The sequence below is a fragment of the Manihot esculenta genome, chromosome 14 (assembly GCF_001659605.2).
Source record: "Manihot esculenta cultivar AM560-2 chromosome 14, M.esculenta_v8, whole genome shotgun sequence".
Lineage (NCBI taxonomy): Eukaryota > Viridiplantae > Streptophyta > Magnoliopsida > Malpighiales > Euphorbiaceae > Manihot > Manihot esculenta.
The window spans coordinates 10,222,872-10,240,109 of NC_035174.2; the positions used below are offsets into that span (position 1 = coordinate 10,222,872).

Here is a 17,238-nt window from a genome sequence, read left to right on the forward strand (position 1 = left end):
ACAGAAACCCAGACCCAAAAAACATATAAAGTCCAGCCTCGAGTACCAACCCAATTCACTAACTCAACCAGAAGAAGATTTTGGATCTTTCTCCCTTGCTGCTAACTCTTCACCGGACATCAGGGAACAATGCAAAAGGACCTTCAACAGCTCCTTCATTTCAGTATTCCAAAGAGCATAGAAGACAATTTAAGAACAGTGATTTCAATCAAACTAGCAAACTCAGAAGAAGAGGTTTTACCCAAAAAGGAAGATTCACCAATCGAGTCCAAAGGCTGAAGTAAATAATAAACGCTCCAGCCATACCTTCCACTAATTTTTGGTTTGACTGAGCCTAGGAAAACAGAGTAGCCTGCCAGATTCCAACCTTCTATAGCCTAGCCAAGGAGTGAGATCGCACGACGAGAGATAAGCAAATAGATGCATCACAACCAGAATAGTGTGATGGTCAGAGGTCCTACACTAACCAGCTGAGAATCATCAATCACAGCCTATCACCTGATATTTATTAAGGATAAAGACTAACTATAACAGTTTTATCTATTTTTAGTATTTGAGTTATAGCTATATACTTATCTTGTATTTAGTTAGTTGTAGACTTGTATTATATAAGTTTCTGTAATACGTTCAGTAAATAATACAAAAACCCTTTTCTCTATATGGTATCAGAGCCGCAATCTGCTCTCACGAGTTTTCTGATCCAATTTTCTTAAATTTTAATCAATGGCTTCGTCATCTATTACTGTTATTCAATTAAATGCTCCAACGCATTTTCCTATTAAATATACTCAGGAGAATTTTCCTGTTTGGAGAAAACAGATTCAATCAACCTTAATTGGTCTTGATTTACTTGATTTTATTGATGGTTCACGGGTTGCACCATCACAATTTCTTTCTGAAAAAGACAAAACAGCCAACCCAGCTTTCGCCTTATGGTTTCGACAAGATCAAATCTTGATCAGTGCTCTTTTAGGAAGTTGTTCCGATACTATTCAACCCTTGATTTCTTCAGCCAATACTGCCAAAGAAGCATGGGATCGGCTTCACCAGAGTTTTGCTAATGTTTCTCGTTCTAGAATTTTGTCCTTAAAGACTAAATTAGCACAGAACTCTAAGGGAACCAAACCGATTGTTGTTTTTCTCAATGAGATGAGGGCTATTGCAGATGAGCTTGCTCTTACCCAGAATCCGGTGAGTGATGATGATTTAATTGTTTATATTATCACGCGATTGGGAGATGATTACAGTCCCATAGTTGCTGCATTAAAAGTTCGTGAAACCCCAATAACCTTTTCTGATCTCTTTGAAAAACTTACTGATCATGAACGATTCTTACAAGAAAAAGATTCCACAACTGTTTCAGCTACGTCACAAGTGATTGCTACTGTCAATTACACTCAACGTTCTAGAGGGCGTTCACAAAATCAGAATGGCAATTATAATCGATCTCCACAAAACTACAATTATTCTGGAAATCAACGTGGTGGTCGTGGTTCTTACTCTGGTGGTCGAGGTCGCGGTTCTTATCGACCTAATGTGGTATGTCAATTTTGTGAATATACTGGGCATACTACTGCTAAATGTCGCAAATTGGCTCGCTTTTTTAAGGAGAATAATATGTCTTTGAAGACTGATACCTCTCATTCTTTAGCACCGATACCTGCAGTTAATGTTACTTCTGCTATGGCTGCTTCTTCTCCACAACAATGGTTGTTTGATAGCGGAGCTTCTCATCATGTTGTGTCGAATCCAGCTTCTTTGCAAAGCTATTCTGACTATGGAGGTCCTGAGGAAGTACAACTTGGTGATGGTAAAAAGCTTGTTGTATCACATACTGGTTTTGTGCAAATTCCTGCTTACTCTAAGAATTTATCATTGCCTAATGTGTTATGTGTGCCTAATCTGCGCAAGAATTTGGTTTCAATTGCTAAGTTATGTCGCACTAATCATGTTTCTGTGGAATTTTTTTCCATCTTATTTTGTTGTGAAGGATCTGTACACGGGGGCGTCTCTGCTACGAGGAGAGAACATTGATGATATCTACTGTGCAAGTTTTTCCAGAGTTAATTCTCAACGTCCTCAGCTGAATGTTACTACTCGGTGTCTGTCTTTGCTTTCTGAATGGCATCACAAGCTTGGTCATCCAAACAATAAAGTCTTTTTGTTAGTACTTCGAAATATTGGTCTTCAGTCTATGTCTAACTATGTTTCTAGTTTTCATTGTACTTCCTGCTCTATGAGCAAGAGTCATAAATTACCGTTTTCTGAGAATTCTCTTGTTAGTAATAAGCCTTTGCAACTTGTTTATTCCGATGTTTGGGGTCCTACACAAAAATCTATTGATGGCTATGAGTATTACGTTACATTTATTGATCACTATTCTAAGTATGTTTGGCTATATCCCATGAAGAAGAAATCTGATACTCATGATTTGTTTATCCACTTTCAGAAATTGGTTGAAAATTATTTTCACACTAAAATTGTTTCTGTGTTCACTGATAATGGTGGGGAGTATCAAAAGCTTAAGCATCATTTTTTGTCTTGTGGTATTTCACATTATACAACACCTCCACATACGCCAGAGCATAATGGTACTGCTGAACGTCGTCATCGCTCAATAGTTGAAACAGGTCTTGCTATGTTACAATTTTCGTCTTTACCTTCTAATTATTGGTCTCATGCTTTCCAGGCTGCTGTTTATTTGCTCAATCGGTTGCCTTCATCCGCTATTTCGTTTCAAACACCTTTCTCTAGATTGTTTGGTATGTCTCATAATTTTAAGAGATTGAAATCTTTTGGTTGTCTTTGTTTTCCATGGCTAAGGCCATATAATAATTCTAAACTTCAGTGTCGTTCATTGCCTTGTATTTTTCTTGGATATTCTCCAACTCAATCTGCATACAAATGTTACGATCCAAAGGCTAATCGTTTGTATTTGTCTCGTCATGTTCAATTTGTTGAGCATATTTTTCCATCTGAAACTTGCACTAGTTCTCATCAATTTACAGATTATTTTCGAGATGCTTCTTGTACAGGTTCGGCACAACAACAAAATTCATCACCTGTTGCACCAACTGTAGTTGCTTCGGTTCCATTGGCAATTTCTATTCCAAGTGATTCTGATTTGTTGGTTTCGAGTATTGGTTCAGAATCTATTACAGCATTATCAGCAGAATCTGATCAATCTGCCATGCCATTAATTAGTACTGAGACTCAACAAGTTGAACCTTTGATGACTGAATCTTCTACTGCTGATTTAGATTTGCCACTACCGATTGTTTCACAAGACTCAGTTCCAGCTCCTGTACAACGGCAGCAGCGACAAAGGAAGCCTAACTCAAAGTATTTTAACTCTTCTTTTGTTAATCTTACAACTAAATATCCTTTACAGGATACACTCGAGCCAAGAACAGTTAAACAAGCTCTGGCAAGTTCACTTTGGCGGCAGGCGATGGATTCAGAGTACAATGCTCTTTTGCAAAATAAAACTTGGGAGCTGGTTCCGAGAGACAAACATCATCTTATTAGTTGTAAATGGGTGTTTCGGATTAAGCGTAAACCGGATGGTACTATTGATAAGTACAAGGCACGTTTGGTTGCCAAAGGATTTCTTCAGGAACCTGGGCGTGATTATTTTGATACATTTAGTCCGGTTACAAAACCGGTCACAATTCGGGTAGTTCTTACTCTTGCAATTTCTAAAGGATGGCAGTTAAGGCAATTGGATGTAAATAATGCCTTTTTACATGGCACACTTTATGAAGATGTCTACATGCAGCAACCTCCAGGATATGTGCAACCTGAGTTTTCTGATTATGTTTGCAAACTGAAGAAGTCTCTTTATGATTTGAAACAGGCTCCACGAGCTTGGTATCTTGAACTTACTTCTTTTTTGCTCAAACTTGGTTTTCGCAAATCAAATGCTGATGCGTCCTTGTTTATTTTTTCCTCCAATGGGATTACTGCATATTTTCTAGTATATGTTGATGATATTGTACTTACAGGTAATAACAATCATTTTCTGAATACCTGTGTACAGAAGCTATCTGCTCAGTTCTCTATCAAAGATTTGGGAATATTAAATCATTTTTTGGGGGTTGAAGTAATTTCTACAGCTGCAGGATTATTTCTTTCGCAACATCGACATATTGCTAATTTGTTAGAGCGATTTGATATGGCTGGAGCTAAAGAGGTGAATACTCCTATGTCTACAGGAGACAAGCTGATCTTAAATGATGGTTCTAGTTCGACTGATTCCACCGTATATCGCCAAATTGTTGGATCTCTTCAATATTTGGCAATTACGCGTCCTGATGTTTCTTTTGCAGTGAATCGGCTGTCACAGTTTATGCATGCACCGACGCAAACTCATCTTCAAGCACTGAAACGTGTTTTGCGATATCTCAAAGGAACCATACATTATGGCTTATTTCTCAATCGAAATTCTACTCATACTCTGTCTGCCTTCTCTGATTCTGATTGGGGTGGTGCCCTTGATAATGGGCGGTCTACAACTGCTTATGTTCTATATCTTGGTTCTAATATTATCTCTTGGAAATCTAGTCGGCAAAAGACTGTCTCACGATCTTCTACAGAGGCTGAGTACAAAGCCTTAGCCAATACTGCAGCAGAGGTATTTTGGGTTCAAAGTTTATTACAAGATTTGGGAGCACCAATATCACAACCACCAGTCCTTCATTGTGATAATCTTGGTGCGACTTACTTCTGCGCCAATCCAATCTATCATACTAGGATGAAGCATCTTGCACTGGATTACCATTTTGTTCGCGAGAAAATTAATGCTGGACAGTTAAGAGTTCTTCACATAAGTTCAAAAGATCAAGTTGCTGATGTGCTTACAAAGGCTTTGGGAAGAACTCAGTTTTGTTACTTTAGAACCAAGATTGGAGTCTCCAATGGCGCCTCAATCTTGCGGGGGCGTATTAAGGATAAAGACTAACTATAACAGTTTTATCTATTTTTAAGTATTTGAGTTATAGCTATATACTTATCTTGTATTTAGTTAGTTGTAGACTTGTATTATATAAGTTTCTGTAATACGTTCAGTAAATAATACAAAAACCCTTTTCTCTATAATATTAACCCCAAGAGGTGCCCACTGTAGAAAAACTGAAGTCTTCTCACCAATCATCTCTCCTCCAACAGAGACATAGGGATCTTCAAATCTCGTAGATGGAACTCACTTGCAACTTAAAAGGAAAAAAAGAAAAACCACTAACATCCAAATAACACAAACTAAACAAAATAAAAAACTCTATACACCTTCTATTTGAAGGAGAAGAAACCCACTATGCCGGGCAAGAGGAAAAGAGCTTCCCTGCCTAGCCAAGATAGGGGAAGTTGCAGACTACTCCCTCAAAAAATTTAAAAAACTCTTTTAGAAACACGAGAGAGAGAGTTTTGCTCAAAATATTTGTTATTTTTTTATTATATCAAAGATATTAAACTTCATTAGATAAGAGTGTTACAACCTGAGATACATCAAATCCATAGGCTATACATAAAAAAAAATAAAGCAAGGTCTTTAAGTCCAAGAAAGAATAAGCTAAAGAGATCCAACCCTGAAGACCAAACTCGAAAAAGACCCAAAACATGACTTAAAAAATTCTTCAGGATGCACCGATGTATCGCTACTCTCTCTGTCATTTTCGACTGCCATTTCTGATAACCAATTGGTTCGGAGGAGACGTCTTTCTCAATAATAGCCGAAAAAGCTTATGTACAAATTGAAGATCAGAGAGTAAAGCCAACCTCAGTATCAAACCCACAGATCCCTAAAACGAAGAGGAGATAAAACCGGTGTAAAAATCACGTACAAGCTCCGAATAGTGTAGAAACGATGGAAAACCAACAACTAACAGAAAGGCAAGATGGAGCTTCCTCTAAAGCTCCTCGTCACCACTATTTAGGCCGATGAAGCTACCTCTAGAAAGATCCAGACCAGCAATAGAAAGGAGATGTTTTTCTACATTGATGGCAAGTTAGTTCCGCCTTCTTATCGATAGCATGCAAGCAAGAAAAGAGCAAGTTAGAGAGACTATCTCCTAAAAGAAAACAAAAGGAAAAAAATAAATGAAACAAACAACAAGGCAGAACCAAAGTTTCACTCCCTCATCATAGAAGCATCGCTTGCCAAAAACAAATACAAACAAAAATATATACAACCTCTTCTAGACAGAGGAGGAAGAGAAATCCACATTCGGAAAGTGAAGGAGAGTACCCCTTCTCGGCGGAGTAGGGGCGGCCACGGACTCCAGCATGAAAAGAGACATATGCCTCAAGGAACCCTCACAACTCTCATGGAGAAAACTCCCTCTAGCTCTAAGCGAACTCTTTTTTGGTGTAAGATAATTTCTTACGGCCAAAACATTCGGTCTAGACCTTTTTTTGACTTTTTTTTTTCGACTTTACGATTTGTTTTTTTTTTGCGAGCTCAAAGTGACATTTAATGGACATTTTACCTAAAAATTAACCCATGATAAAGGGGAGATAAAACAAGTGCAGTTTTTATTTGTCCAATGGAGTGCGCTGTACGCCAAGGCGCAAACTAGATAAGGTCAGCGCCAGTCGTCTAGACATAGGCATTGGCCGGTTCGATCTAGTTCTAAAATGGACGAGTTGATTTATTTTTCAAATTGAACTGAAAATGGCTAGATTTAAAATAGTTCAGGAGTTTTAATTTTAAATTTTTTATGATTTTAGTTAAATTTAAATTATAAATGATCATTTAAATTTTTTTTAAAATATTTTTAAATATATATTTTATTAAATAATTAAATTGTAAATATATTTATTTACATAATATAAAAAATATAATATATATATATAATATGAAAATAAAATAATATCACATTTAGATGTAAATAATATTTTTTATAATTTAAAAATAAATTTTAATTTAATTATTTAATAATTTAACTTGTTTGTAGATAATTTTAACTAACATAATTTAAAAAAATAATTTATTTAAGAAATAAAAAATCAAATTGGAATAGTATCAAATTATCGATTTAAATCAACCGGTTTTAATTTTGATTCACAAAAAATGAACCGTAATCAATCCTTCCAGTCTAAACTTCCAATCCGATTTAAAAACTAAAACCAATTGATCAATCCGATCTTAAATTTAACTGGTTCGATTCACAATTCAAATCAGACCATAGCCGCATTACAGTCGCCTCACAAGTTTCTGGCTAAGCTTGTCTGAAAAGTTGGTGACCCTGAGAAATTTTCTATTTGTAGGTTGTTAACGCTAATTAATTTTAAATTCATACTAATAATACAAATATCTTTTTTATTTCTGTTCTAAATTGTTCTATTTTTCTTCTCTGAATTAATCGTTTTCATCGAAATTGTTCCTTTGTCTAGATTTTTAGCTCTCTGTTTGGCAGCTTAGAAAAATGCATCGTTATTTCCAGTTTTTCCCAATCAAAATTTGAAAATCTATTCAAAGATTATTGAAAATTTTGGATACTTTCCTTTTCTTTATAGGAGTAGATTGTAAAGGACTTGTTTATTTTTCATCCTCTCTTTCTTGCTCGTTTCGAATTGAGCTTTTGATTTTGCTGCAATTGTAGTTTGGTGTCTGGCAGTTTGTGAATTGTGATCAATTAGGGGTTTACTACCTCTATTTTGTTGGATATACGCACATACACACATATATATATATAGAGAGAGAGAGATAGAGAGACAGAGGGTTATCGATGATAAGGGAAGTGCAGCTGGAGCCAGTGGGTGCAGAGAATCCGAGCGATTCTGATCCTCTGCTCGTAGACAAGGCTGATTCATCATCGCCGCCACCATTAAGTTCGAGTGAGATTAACAATGAAGATGACATCGAGAATGGTTCTATTCCTTGTTGCCGCATTTGTCTTGAGAGCGATTGCGAACTAGGTGACAAACTTCAACAAATTTCTTCCTTTTCTTTTGGAATTGGATTTATTGACATCTTACTTGGTGTGCGAATTTTTCTTGATATTGATTCTCTGAAAAGTTGTTTTATCCTTTCATGAGTGTTTGTATTAAGTGGGCAACTAACAACTGAAAGGAATTCATTTTCTAGAAGATCATAATTGGACATCACACTTGAAGAGAAATTTAATGACTTGTTTTGCTAATTCATTCGTCTGAGGTTTACCTGAGTTAAACCTTAATAATTATGATGCAGGTCATCTGGGAAAACTGGAATGATCAAACCCTATTAGTGTGGCTATTATGTGGTAGCTTGATACATGCGCTGTTTGTCTAATCCATGTAGGTTGTTGACTATTGATAGATAGTAATGTAATTGCTTGTTCCAGCTTAGTCTTGTCACTTTGATGGATTTAGGTGGGTTTTTCTTATACATTCTAAGGGAGGAAATAATTGAACTTTTCTTATTTGGAGAACGTAGATAATCCAAGGCCAATAGTTGAAGAGAAGAAAACAAAAATATCTGGTTTAATGAGGGAGAAATATGAGGAGCTTTCCCTTAACAAACTATGATTCAGTAGGCTCAGCTGCCTCTCCTTCTGTGTAATTCCCATGTTACTTAATTCCACCCACGAGCATCCAGCTGCATATAACATCATAACACAGACACCATTGCTTCCTCCTTGTATTCATTGGATGCCCTGCAAAATGGCCTTTTCTTGCTTTCCCTTTGCAACCTCGGCATTCTTTTGTGGTAGCAACTTCTTTGTACTAAGTGTTGCCCTGTACTTTCTCCTCAAGTTAAAAATCAGATTATTTAGTGAAATGAACTTTGAGATCAGCCTTCACTTGACATAAAGCTTTAGTTCCTGAGGATGACATCCTTCATTTCTAACTGTAGTTGGGAAGTGATGTCTGCTCATAGAAGTTTTTTCATTATATTATCCATGTTTTTGTTGGATTTCTTAAAATCATATCCTTGGCTCTTATTATATTTTGAAGTTATAGTTTTGTTTTATATATTCTTTGTGCTGGTATGCTTTTTCTAATGGATTTTGATTTTATAGGTGATGAATTAATATCTCCATGCATGTGCAAAGGCACTCAACAGTTTGTTCATCGTTTATGCCTTGATCATTGGCGCTCAGTAAAGGTGGTGCTGTTATTTTTCAATTGATATGAATACTATAAATTTCAATTTTTCTGATGTTAATTTATTGTTGTCATTGATCTAATAAGGGCCTCCTTCTTCTTTGATAGGAAGGATTTGCTTTCTCTCACTGCACAACATGCAAGGCCCAATTTCATCTTCGAGTTGCATTATTTGAGGACAACTCATGGCGTAAAGTGAAATTTAGACTTTTCGTGACAAGAGATGTTATCATTGTATTTCTGGCTGTGCAAACTGTGAGTTACTATGAAATTTTCCTTTTCTTTCAGTTCATTTGGAGGTTGGACTTATGAGTTGTCCACCGGGTAAACCTTTCTTATCTCATCGTAACCACCCAGTCCAACAGAAATAACAGCTAAAACTACAACAACTATTAAGCCTTAATCCAAACTAGCTGGGGTTGGGTATTGGATCCTTTTTCACTGTTCAACTCTTTTAGACACCAAGTCCTCATCCATAGAAAAGAAGATATGGTTCATAGTCACAAGGCACAAGCAAGGTGACAACCATTTCGACTTCTTTCACTTTTCATTTTTACTGTAGGAGACATAGAAGGGGGGAAAGTAGACTAATCCATGGAATCTTAACATTAAGATGAAGCAGTGTGAACCAAGTCATCATACATTTCTTTCTAGTATATACAGCAGATCATTTAGCTCTACTTAATCACCTTGATATGGCTTGAATTAAGAAGTGCAATAATTTTTGTATGTATATATTCAAGTGTTATTTATTTCTGAGAAAATCCCTTATCCAGGTGATTGCTGCAATTGGTGGCTTTGCATATTTTATGGATAAAGATGGGACCTTTAGGAATTCATTCAGCGATGGTTGGGATAGAATCCTGTCAAAACATCCTATACCATTTTATTATTGTATAGGTAAGTTTTATGATTTTGGCAGCCAATCTATTTTTATCTTGCTAGGGTTGGAAGTTCTATTCCAAATTTCTGGTGCTAAGCGATACTGATATGCCAGTTTAGTAGCATAATTCTATTTCACTAATTTTCTGGCATATATATGTTTTGCAATTCGAAAACTGATGATTAAGATATAGCCCATAGGGAAGAAAGATTATTTTTGTTTTCAAACTAAACTCCTACCTTCGACTTTTCTGTCATATTTCCCCTTCCCCTATGTGTATTTTTCTGGACATCTGCTTTATTTTCACTAATCTTTTTGTAATCTACCATTTGTAGTTGTATCTGCTAGCGGATATGCTCCAGCATTTGCTTGAACTATGGCCTAGCTTCTTGGTTCACTATAAATAATTGCTTATAGTTCTTGATATCTGGGCGTTGTGTTAGTTTGTTCATGGGGTTATAGTGTTGAAATTCACTTGCCTTCTTACCCTTCCCTTCCTGTCCAATAGAGTGAAGGTACTGACTTATTATTGTTTGTACTATGTAATAAATTGCACCAGGTGTACTGGCATTCTTTGTGCTGCTTGGGTTTTTTGGCCTCATACTACATTGCTCCTCCCTCAATAGTAATGATCCAGGAATGGCTGGCTGCCAGAACTGCTGTTATGGATGGGGAATCCTGGACTGTTTCCCTGCTTCTATGGAGGCATGCTTTGCCTTAGTTTTGGTGTTTGTTGTTATCTTTGCCATTCTAGGCATAGCTTATGGTTTCCTTGCTGCCACCATGGCCATTCAGAAGATCTGGCAGAGACATTACCACATCCTTACTAAGAGGGAGCTGACAAAGGTAATCTCAGAGTCCTTGCCGTTGACTTTTGCGTTAATATCATAGAGATGTTGATTATGTGAATCTCTTTACCTAGACCTTCGAGCAGTGCAGTGCTACTGCTATAATAATTTAATCATTTGAATTTTACTTTTTGTAACAGTTTAATCTATGTTGTTTTAATATTTGTAATAATTTAGTCTTTATAGTTTTAATATCTCTAATAATTTAGTCTCTTTGATTTGAATTGGCTTCTTTAATTTATGGTGTTAAAGGTAAATTTAACAAAATGATTATTTTGTTAAAAAATGAAACTCAAGGACCAAATAGTTCTCTTATTAAAACAGCAGAGATTAAGTTGTGAATTACCCATGTTTCTACTATAGTTGCTTGATTTTCCAAGTTAGGAATTCTTACCAACTTATTGTTAAAATTTTGCAGGAATACATAGTAGAGGATCTTCATGGCTGTTATACACCACCGAAGTTGGATTCAGAACATGAAGAACGTCTGAAAATGCTTAAGCTTTTATAATTATGGCAGAGATGAGTGAAGTCATAAGACATATTTACAGTGGGATGCATATCACTGCTCGTGTATAAATATAATTTAAAATTCAACCCCTTATGATTGCTGAGCGTCTTTCAAAAATTCCACCGACTTGAATTTGGGAGGTTCAATCTTCCCTAGAACTTTTTAAACACGGGATATTTAACAGGGCTGGTGAGCACGAATTCAAGTGTTGGATTCTTGGTTATGGTTATATGAAGATCATTTTGAGAGACAATTCAGGAACTGAAAACCAAAAACAAGAAAAGAATACAAAATCTCGGGGATTTGGATCTATTTTTAAAGTTTGGAGTAAGAATCAAAAGATAAATTGTGAATTTTCAGCATTTTGGATCTTCTATTTTTAATCTTTTAAGTAATACCAATTGTTCTAGGCAATGAGTTTATAGTTACTTTCAGGATTTGCTGGAAATTGAATAAATTTCCATGAAACCCTTAATACATTAGGATGTCAAATTTTTAATGATCAATTCGATCACTTACAATTAAAATATGATCACCGTCTCTAATTACCTCAATATCATCAATTTCAGCTCTGTTCTTACTCAGAACTTTTGCATTTGTCAGTCCAAACTTCTTTGCACCAATCTCCAATAACTCCTCCAAGCTCTTGGGGAGTAGAACAAGCTTCCCTGCAATTTCAACCTTTTCTGGGCAACTAATTACTACTCTTGCAGGTTTAGCTCCATAGTTATCCGCAACTACAAGGTGGCTAACTGGGAATGGTAATTCTTTCTCCCCCTTGTGAGCAGCAGACATCATACCAAAGAGCGAGTTATGAAAATTATTAGTTCTGCGTCTGGGACGGTTTTGGCTCCATGATCCTTCTGCAACAGAGAATGAACCATCACCAGACACAGGGCGAATAGCTGGCTCACTCGTAAATCTCCCAAGATATCGAATACCAGGATCCTTCTTATCAGGAATTGCAACAGAAGGCACAGGTTTAGGCTCTTTACAAGTTCTAAAAATGAACTTTATTTCTTCATGTCCTTGTTGATCAGCTAGATCCCTCGGAGTCCAACCGTGGTTATCTGGTTTATCAGTATCTGCACCCTGGTCTAATAGAAACCTGACGATCTCAGTGTTGTCTTCACAAACTGCAACATGGAGAGCTGTGGTTCCACTCTTCCTTGAGCACGTGACATCCCCACCATACCTGACAATTTCCTTGAGCAAGTTCAAGCTATTTTGCTCGGCAGCAGTGCATGCAAAATGACCTAAATCTCCGGCATTAATGCTTGCACCATTTTCTATCAGCAGCCTGGCCACTGCTTCATGACCACCCAGCATTGCCTCCCACAGAGGGACATTTCCATCTGAGTCTGCAGGCCATTAACAGCAAACTTAAATATAAGCAGAATAAGACTTCTGCATTAGAATTAGAATAGAAGTTACCTTTACAATTAGGATCTGCGCCGTAATCTAGTAGAAGCCGCACACAGTTCTCACTTCCTTTCGATGCTGCTATATGCTAATAGACAAAATTTTTGAGGGGAGAAAAAGAAAAATCAGAGATTGACTGCGGAAAGAACAGTTAAAAAGTTTCATATTTTACATACCAGAGCTGACCTCCCGTTGTTGTCTGATTCATTTGGATCCAGACTTCTTTTTAACAACTGATGTAATAAGGAATCATCTCCTCTAAGTGCAGCAAAACATAAACTGAGGGGCAGGTCCATTCTACCATGAGCTAACATGTTCTCTGTCTCAAGCAAAACTCCTTCCATAATTGGGTCCTTTTGTTCTTTCAAATGCTGCCCCACAATGAACAGAAAATTCATTAACATTAGAAAAGTTTCACAAGCAATACTAAGAAAACGCTTCAGAAACGTTCCTTGGTTAGGAAAAGATTTGTATTCTAGTTATGGATCCAGTGTCATTTGAGTTTTCAGACCTGAAGGAGATTATTCATGATTACCGTCCCATCTCCCACATTGGCCTGAACAATGTTCAAGAATGTAGTACGGTTCAGTCGTAGTAGCTGGCTTAATCTTTTCGTGCGCACGGTAAAAAGTTGTGGCCTATAACAAAGCACCCCAATCTCACCGCAGAGATCACCACTGTTCACCTTCCCAACAAGCTGTAATTATCCAACATAATTTTCTTCAGCAAAAACTGAACTATAAAACCTCAGTAGCTGATGCCACCATTTAAAAGCTGTTTCAAGAAATAGGACTTGCCTGTTCAGCTCCATTCTTGTAAACAAGAAGATCCTGTTAAGTAACTCGAGTATTAGATGCCATAATTTGATAAACTTCTATGTCAAGAGAACAGATATAAATAATTGGGTTGGATTTTATTACCGCAGCACCAGTGACAAGTATATAGAGGTCTGTTGGCGCTTCATTCTGCAGAATCACATCTTCCTTGGGGGGAAAATACTCAGCTTTCATTTCTGAAACCTTTGAAATTCATTTACATAAACCCAAAAAATTCCATTGTGAACACTCACTTAAGAAAGCAATAAGTCCAAAAGCTTGGGTGAATTTATTACCAGCTGGAAAAGCAAGTCATTGGAAACCCCACGAAACAAGTAAACTCTGTCCAGGAGAGAGTAAAAAAGATAATGAGAAATGCTAGAACGAATTGCTTTTGGAAGGGAATCAAGAGTTTCTTGCTGCTGCAGTCCTTCTGAATCTGTCCTGAACTTCAAACACAAATGTGCAAGCATCTGATCTTGCAGGCGAAGAGGCAGTTGGTTCCTCTGAGCAAAACTTGAAGCTGCTTGTATGGTATCTCTCTGTGAGTTTTTAAAACGACAGAAAAGGCTATAAATAAAGAATCCAAGAACTGTAGAGCACTGAGCAAAGCTAAAAAAGTCATATAAATCACTGTACTCACAAATCTTCTAGTTCGACTAGTCCCATGAACGACCAAGTTGGTCATGTTTCCAATCAAATATGCTGTCAATCCAAGGTTAAAAAGCATATAGAAGATGTCAAAGATCATCTCCCTCGTATTCACAGGATGGAGATCACCATAGCCAACGGTCGTCAGAGTAGTGATAGACCAGTAAATTGAAGTCACATATCGAATCCACACGCTCTTTTCAAGAAAATTATCCCCCAAAGAAGCTCCAATCCATGTCTTATCAGGATTACGATAACGTGCAGCAATAAGATAGTAGAAGCATCCAGCAGAGTGAACTGCAAAAAGGGTGACCTACAGAGAGAATCTATGTACTAATAAGACGTTAAATATCCAGAAAAAATAATGCATTCTAATTTCGTACTTACACAAATAAGTTTGGCACATCGAACCCAGAAGTAGTTATAGTTCCTGTCCTTCTCCAATCTGTTGAAAGAGATTATATAGCTGAAGTTACTAAATAATAAACAAGACAAAGCCCAAATTGGTGAAAATTTACAAGCAAACTTGTACCTGGAAAATAGAGAACTAACTCTTCTAAGACGCCAAAGGCGAAGCATGTTGAACAAGCCATATGTTCGGAATGGTTTAGGGGAGATCTTCTGGGCAAGTTCAGATGGGATTGTGGATATGAAATCAAAGGCAAACCAGGAACTCGTATACTTCCAAGCAATCTTTTTTGGATTGTCAACAAGTAGGTAAGTGGTCTTGTCAAGGTAAGCTACAAAGAAGGTAAGAAAAATGTCTACAGCAAAGAATCCATTCACAATATTATCAGCAATGGAGAGTGGTCCCTCTGGTTTCTTGAGAAATCCGAATTCGAAAGGCGATACCCATGCAGTATAGATCACCAGAACAACGAGATAAGTTTCCCATATTCTGCAAGAATCGTTTAAAGCCTTAGCTAATTTTAGCACATTTTGTCATTCCTTGCTCTCTACAGCTATTACATTTTTATCATACTACAGAAAATGAAAAAGTATAACTGAAACTTCAAGTAGCTAGAACTCCACCGCAGATTATTCATCCCCAAAAAAGCAATACCAGTCAAAGCCCAAGATTCCCCCATCAGTTTTGACAACGAGTAGAAAAATAAAAAATTTACAAAAGGGTATTGCATAAAGGGAAGAATACAGATACTGAAGAACCTGAAAAATAAAATAAAGTAAAATAGAAAACTAGGTGTATTTCTTGTATGACCGAGTGACAATTCAACCTCTAAAAAATCACTATTAGATCTCTTACTTTCAGGAGATGATTCAGCATTCCAAAACCTTGTGAACAACAATAATTCCAGTTTATAATAAATAAATAAATGATATCTTTGACTGCCATAATAGTCTTTGGTTGCCAATATTCTAAGCAAAGGATCAAACAACGTAGCAGAAAGCTGAAACTACAAAAGATTTGAGAAACCGACTTCCCACCCCGGCAAACTCCACCAACCCCCCACCCCCACCCCCCCCCCAAAAAAAAAAAAAAACCAATATATATATATATATAGACATTTTTCATTAATTACAGTAGAAAAAGCAGAAGACCCTTTTCGAAATATCCACAAACAAGTTTAAAAAACAAAAAGAAACAAGAAAACAGCGAAAGAAAAGCAAAACAACATAAGCAAAGAGAGTTAATATTATATTTCATAAACAAAGAAACACGAAGCTCAATGTCATTCTTTTCCTCGTCCCGTAAAATAAACAATGCAGAAAATAACTCAATAATAACGCTCAAGTCAACACCAACCATGTTTAAAAATCATCAAAAAAGCTTAAAATCATATAAAAAAATAGTTCAAAACAACAACCAATAACTCACGTAATCCAGAAACACAAACAAAGAAGCAAATAATCACCTGTAACGACGATCATAAGGAGATACAATGAACCTCCTGAGCTTAACTCTGCGATTACTTCTTGCACCAAGTGAAGGTAAAACGGCAGTAGAGAGGCTGTAATGGCTGCCATCTCTAGACAACTGCTCTATCTCTTCTTGGCCGCACACTGAAACCCTAAAGACTCCTCTATTACGCAGAGTGTCCATTCTTGTGTACCCTACGCCTGCCTGAGAATCTCTAGCTGCTGTGTTTGTATTGGTCGACGTTACTGGTGTTATTTCTTGTTGAGGGTTCTTTAAATATGGGTTGCTCTATATATAGAGAGAGAGACACAAATCTGTTTGGACCTTCTTTTTCTGCAACCATAATTTCTCTCTTACACAGTGAGCTGACTCAGTTACAGTTAGTTCCTGTTCTGTCCACAATTATTCTTAATTTTCATGAATCTTTGTTTACTTGTTTGCCCCTACTCCTTCGCCCCTGTGAATCTTTCTTTCCTGTTTAGAATAGCAATAATTTTTTCACTTTTTAGAAGCTATTTTCCATTTATCCAGAGAATCTGTAGTTTATTATGAGATTTTCTTTTTTATTCTCTGCAAATCCATTTTTATTTTTAATTAAATTTGATACGTTAAGTTAATATTCATATTAACTTTCCATATAATACTGTAATTTAATATTTTCATATTGTTCTCTAAATAATTTTTTTTTATTAGAATAATCTTAATTCTTTCTTTTTAAGCACAGTAATCTTAATTCTAAATTTTATATTTATAAAAACATTTTTAGTATCATTAAAAATTTATGTATATACAAGCAATAGTTGTTGGAAATTTATTTAAATTTAAAATTTATTCATATATTTTACTAAATAATTTTTAGTAATTTAATAATAAATATTTTTGATAACGGAGTCTAAAATATGTCCGTTCCGAACAAGAACACAATAAAAAGACCTCGTCTGACCTCAATAACCGCTTAAACGAGTCCATTTTAAAAGGTTTGATCAGGTAAGTCTTGAACTCAACAGAAAAAGAGGGTTCGGTTCCGCCCATCAATTAAGTCTGATAAAAATACTATAGCAGCGTAACGGTTATACATCGAAAAATAATTAAAAATAATAATAATAAGAGGACACCCAAAAAAAGACTAATCTCACACACATATC

The 17,238-nt window shown here is 36.2% G+C and overlaps 2 protein-coding genes across 2 annotated transcripts; one reads left to right on the top strand and one right to left on the bottom strand.

Annotated features, from left to right (window-relative positions):
- The first annotated feature begins 7,267 nt into the window (after window positions 1-7,267).
- On the top strand, window positions 7,268-11,418 carry LOC110599842. The gene is made up of 6 exons (XM_021736425.2): window positions 7,268-7,914; window positions 9,000-9,085; window positions 9,193-9,339; window positions 9,861-9,984; window positions 10,527-10,813; window positions 11,234-11,418. Exons 1-6 carry the CDS (start codon window positions 7,725-7,727, stop codon window positions 11,324-11,326), a joined length of 927 nt encoding a protein of 308 aa, XP_021592117.1. The 5' UTR covers window positions 7,268-7,724; the 3' UTR covers window positions 11,327-11,418.
- A 250-nt stretch (window positions 11,419-11,668) lies between these two features.
- On the bottom strand, window positions 11,669-16,515 carry LOC110599841 (potassium channel AKT1). The gene is made up of 11 exons (XM_021736424.2): window positions 16,089-16,515; window positions 14,747-15,112; window positions 14,602-14,659; window positions 14,207-14,527; window positions 13,860-14,105; window positions 13,669-13,767; window positions 13,546-13,578; window positions 13,260-13,445; window positions 12,925-13,119; window positions 12,761-12,836; window positions 11,669-12,687 (listed from the first exon to the last, which is right to left on the bottom strand). The coding sequence occupies exons 1-11, from the start codon at window positions 16,274-16,276 to the stop codon at window positions 11,822-11,824; spliced, it is 2,634 nt and encodes an 877-aa protein (XP_021592116.1). The 5' UTR covers window positions 16,277-16,515; the 3' UTR covers window positions 11,669-11,821.
- Window positions 16,516-17,238: the final 723 nt, after the last annotated feature.

Bases quoted from the DNA above. Each gene is read 5' to 3' on its own strand.
- LOC110599842 (XM_021736425.2), top strand. From the start codon at position 7,725: ATGATAAGGGAAGTGCAGCTGGAGCCAGTGGGTGCAGAGAATCCGAGC. The intron at 7,915-8,999 runs GTGACAAACTTC...TTGATTTTATAG, and splicing joins TGAGAGCGATTGCGAACTAG to GTGATGAATTAATATCTCCA. The intron at 9,086-9,192 runs GTGGTGCTGTTA...CTTCTTTGATAG, and splicing joins ATCATTGGCGCTCAGTAAAG to GAAGGATTTGCTTTCTCTCA.
- LOC110599841 (XM_021736424.2), bottom strand. From the start codon at position 16,276: ATGGACACTCTGCGTAATAGAGGAGTCTTTAGGGTTTCAGTGTGCGGC. The intron at 13,579-13,668 runs GTAATAAAATCC...GTTACTTAACAG, and splicing joins TACTTGTCACTGGTGCTGCG to GATCTTCTTGTTTACAAGAA. The intron at 13,446-13,545 runs GCAAGTCCTATT...GGATAATTACAG, and splicing joins ACAAGAATGGAGCTGAACAG to CTTGTTGGGAAGGTGAACAG.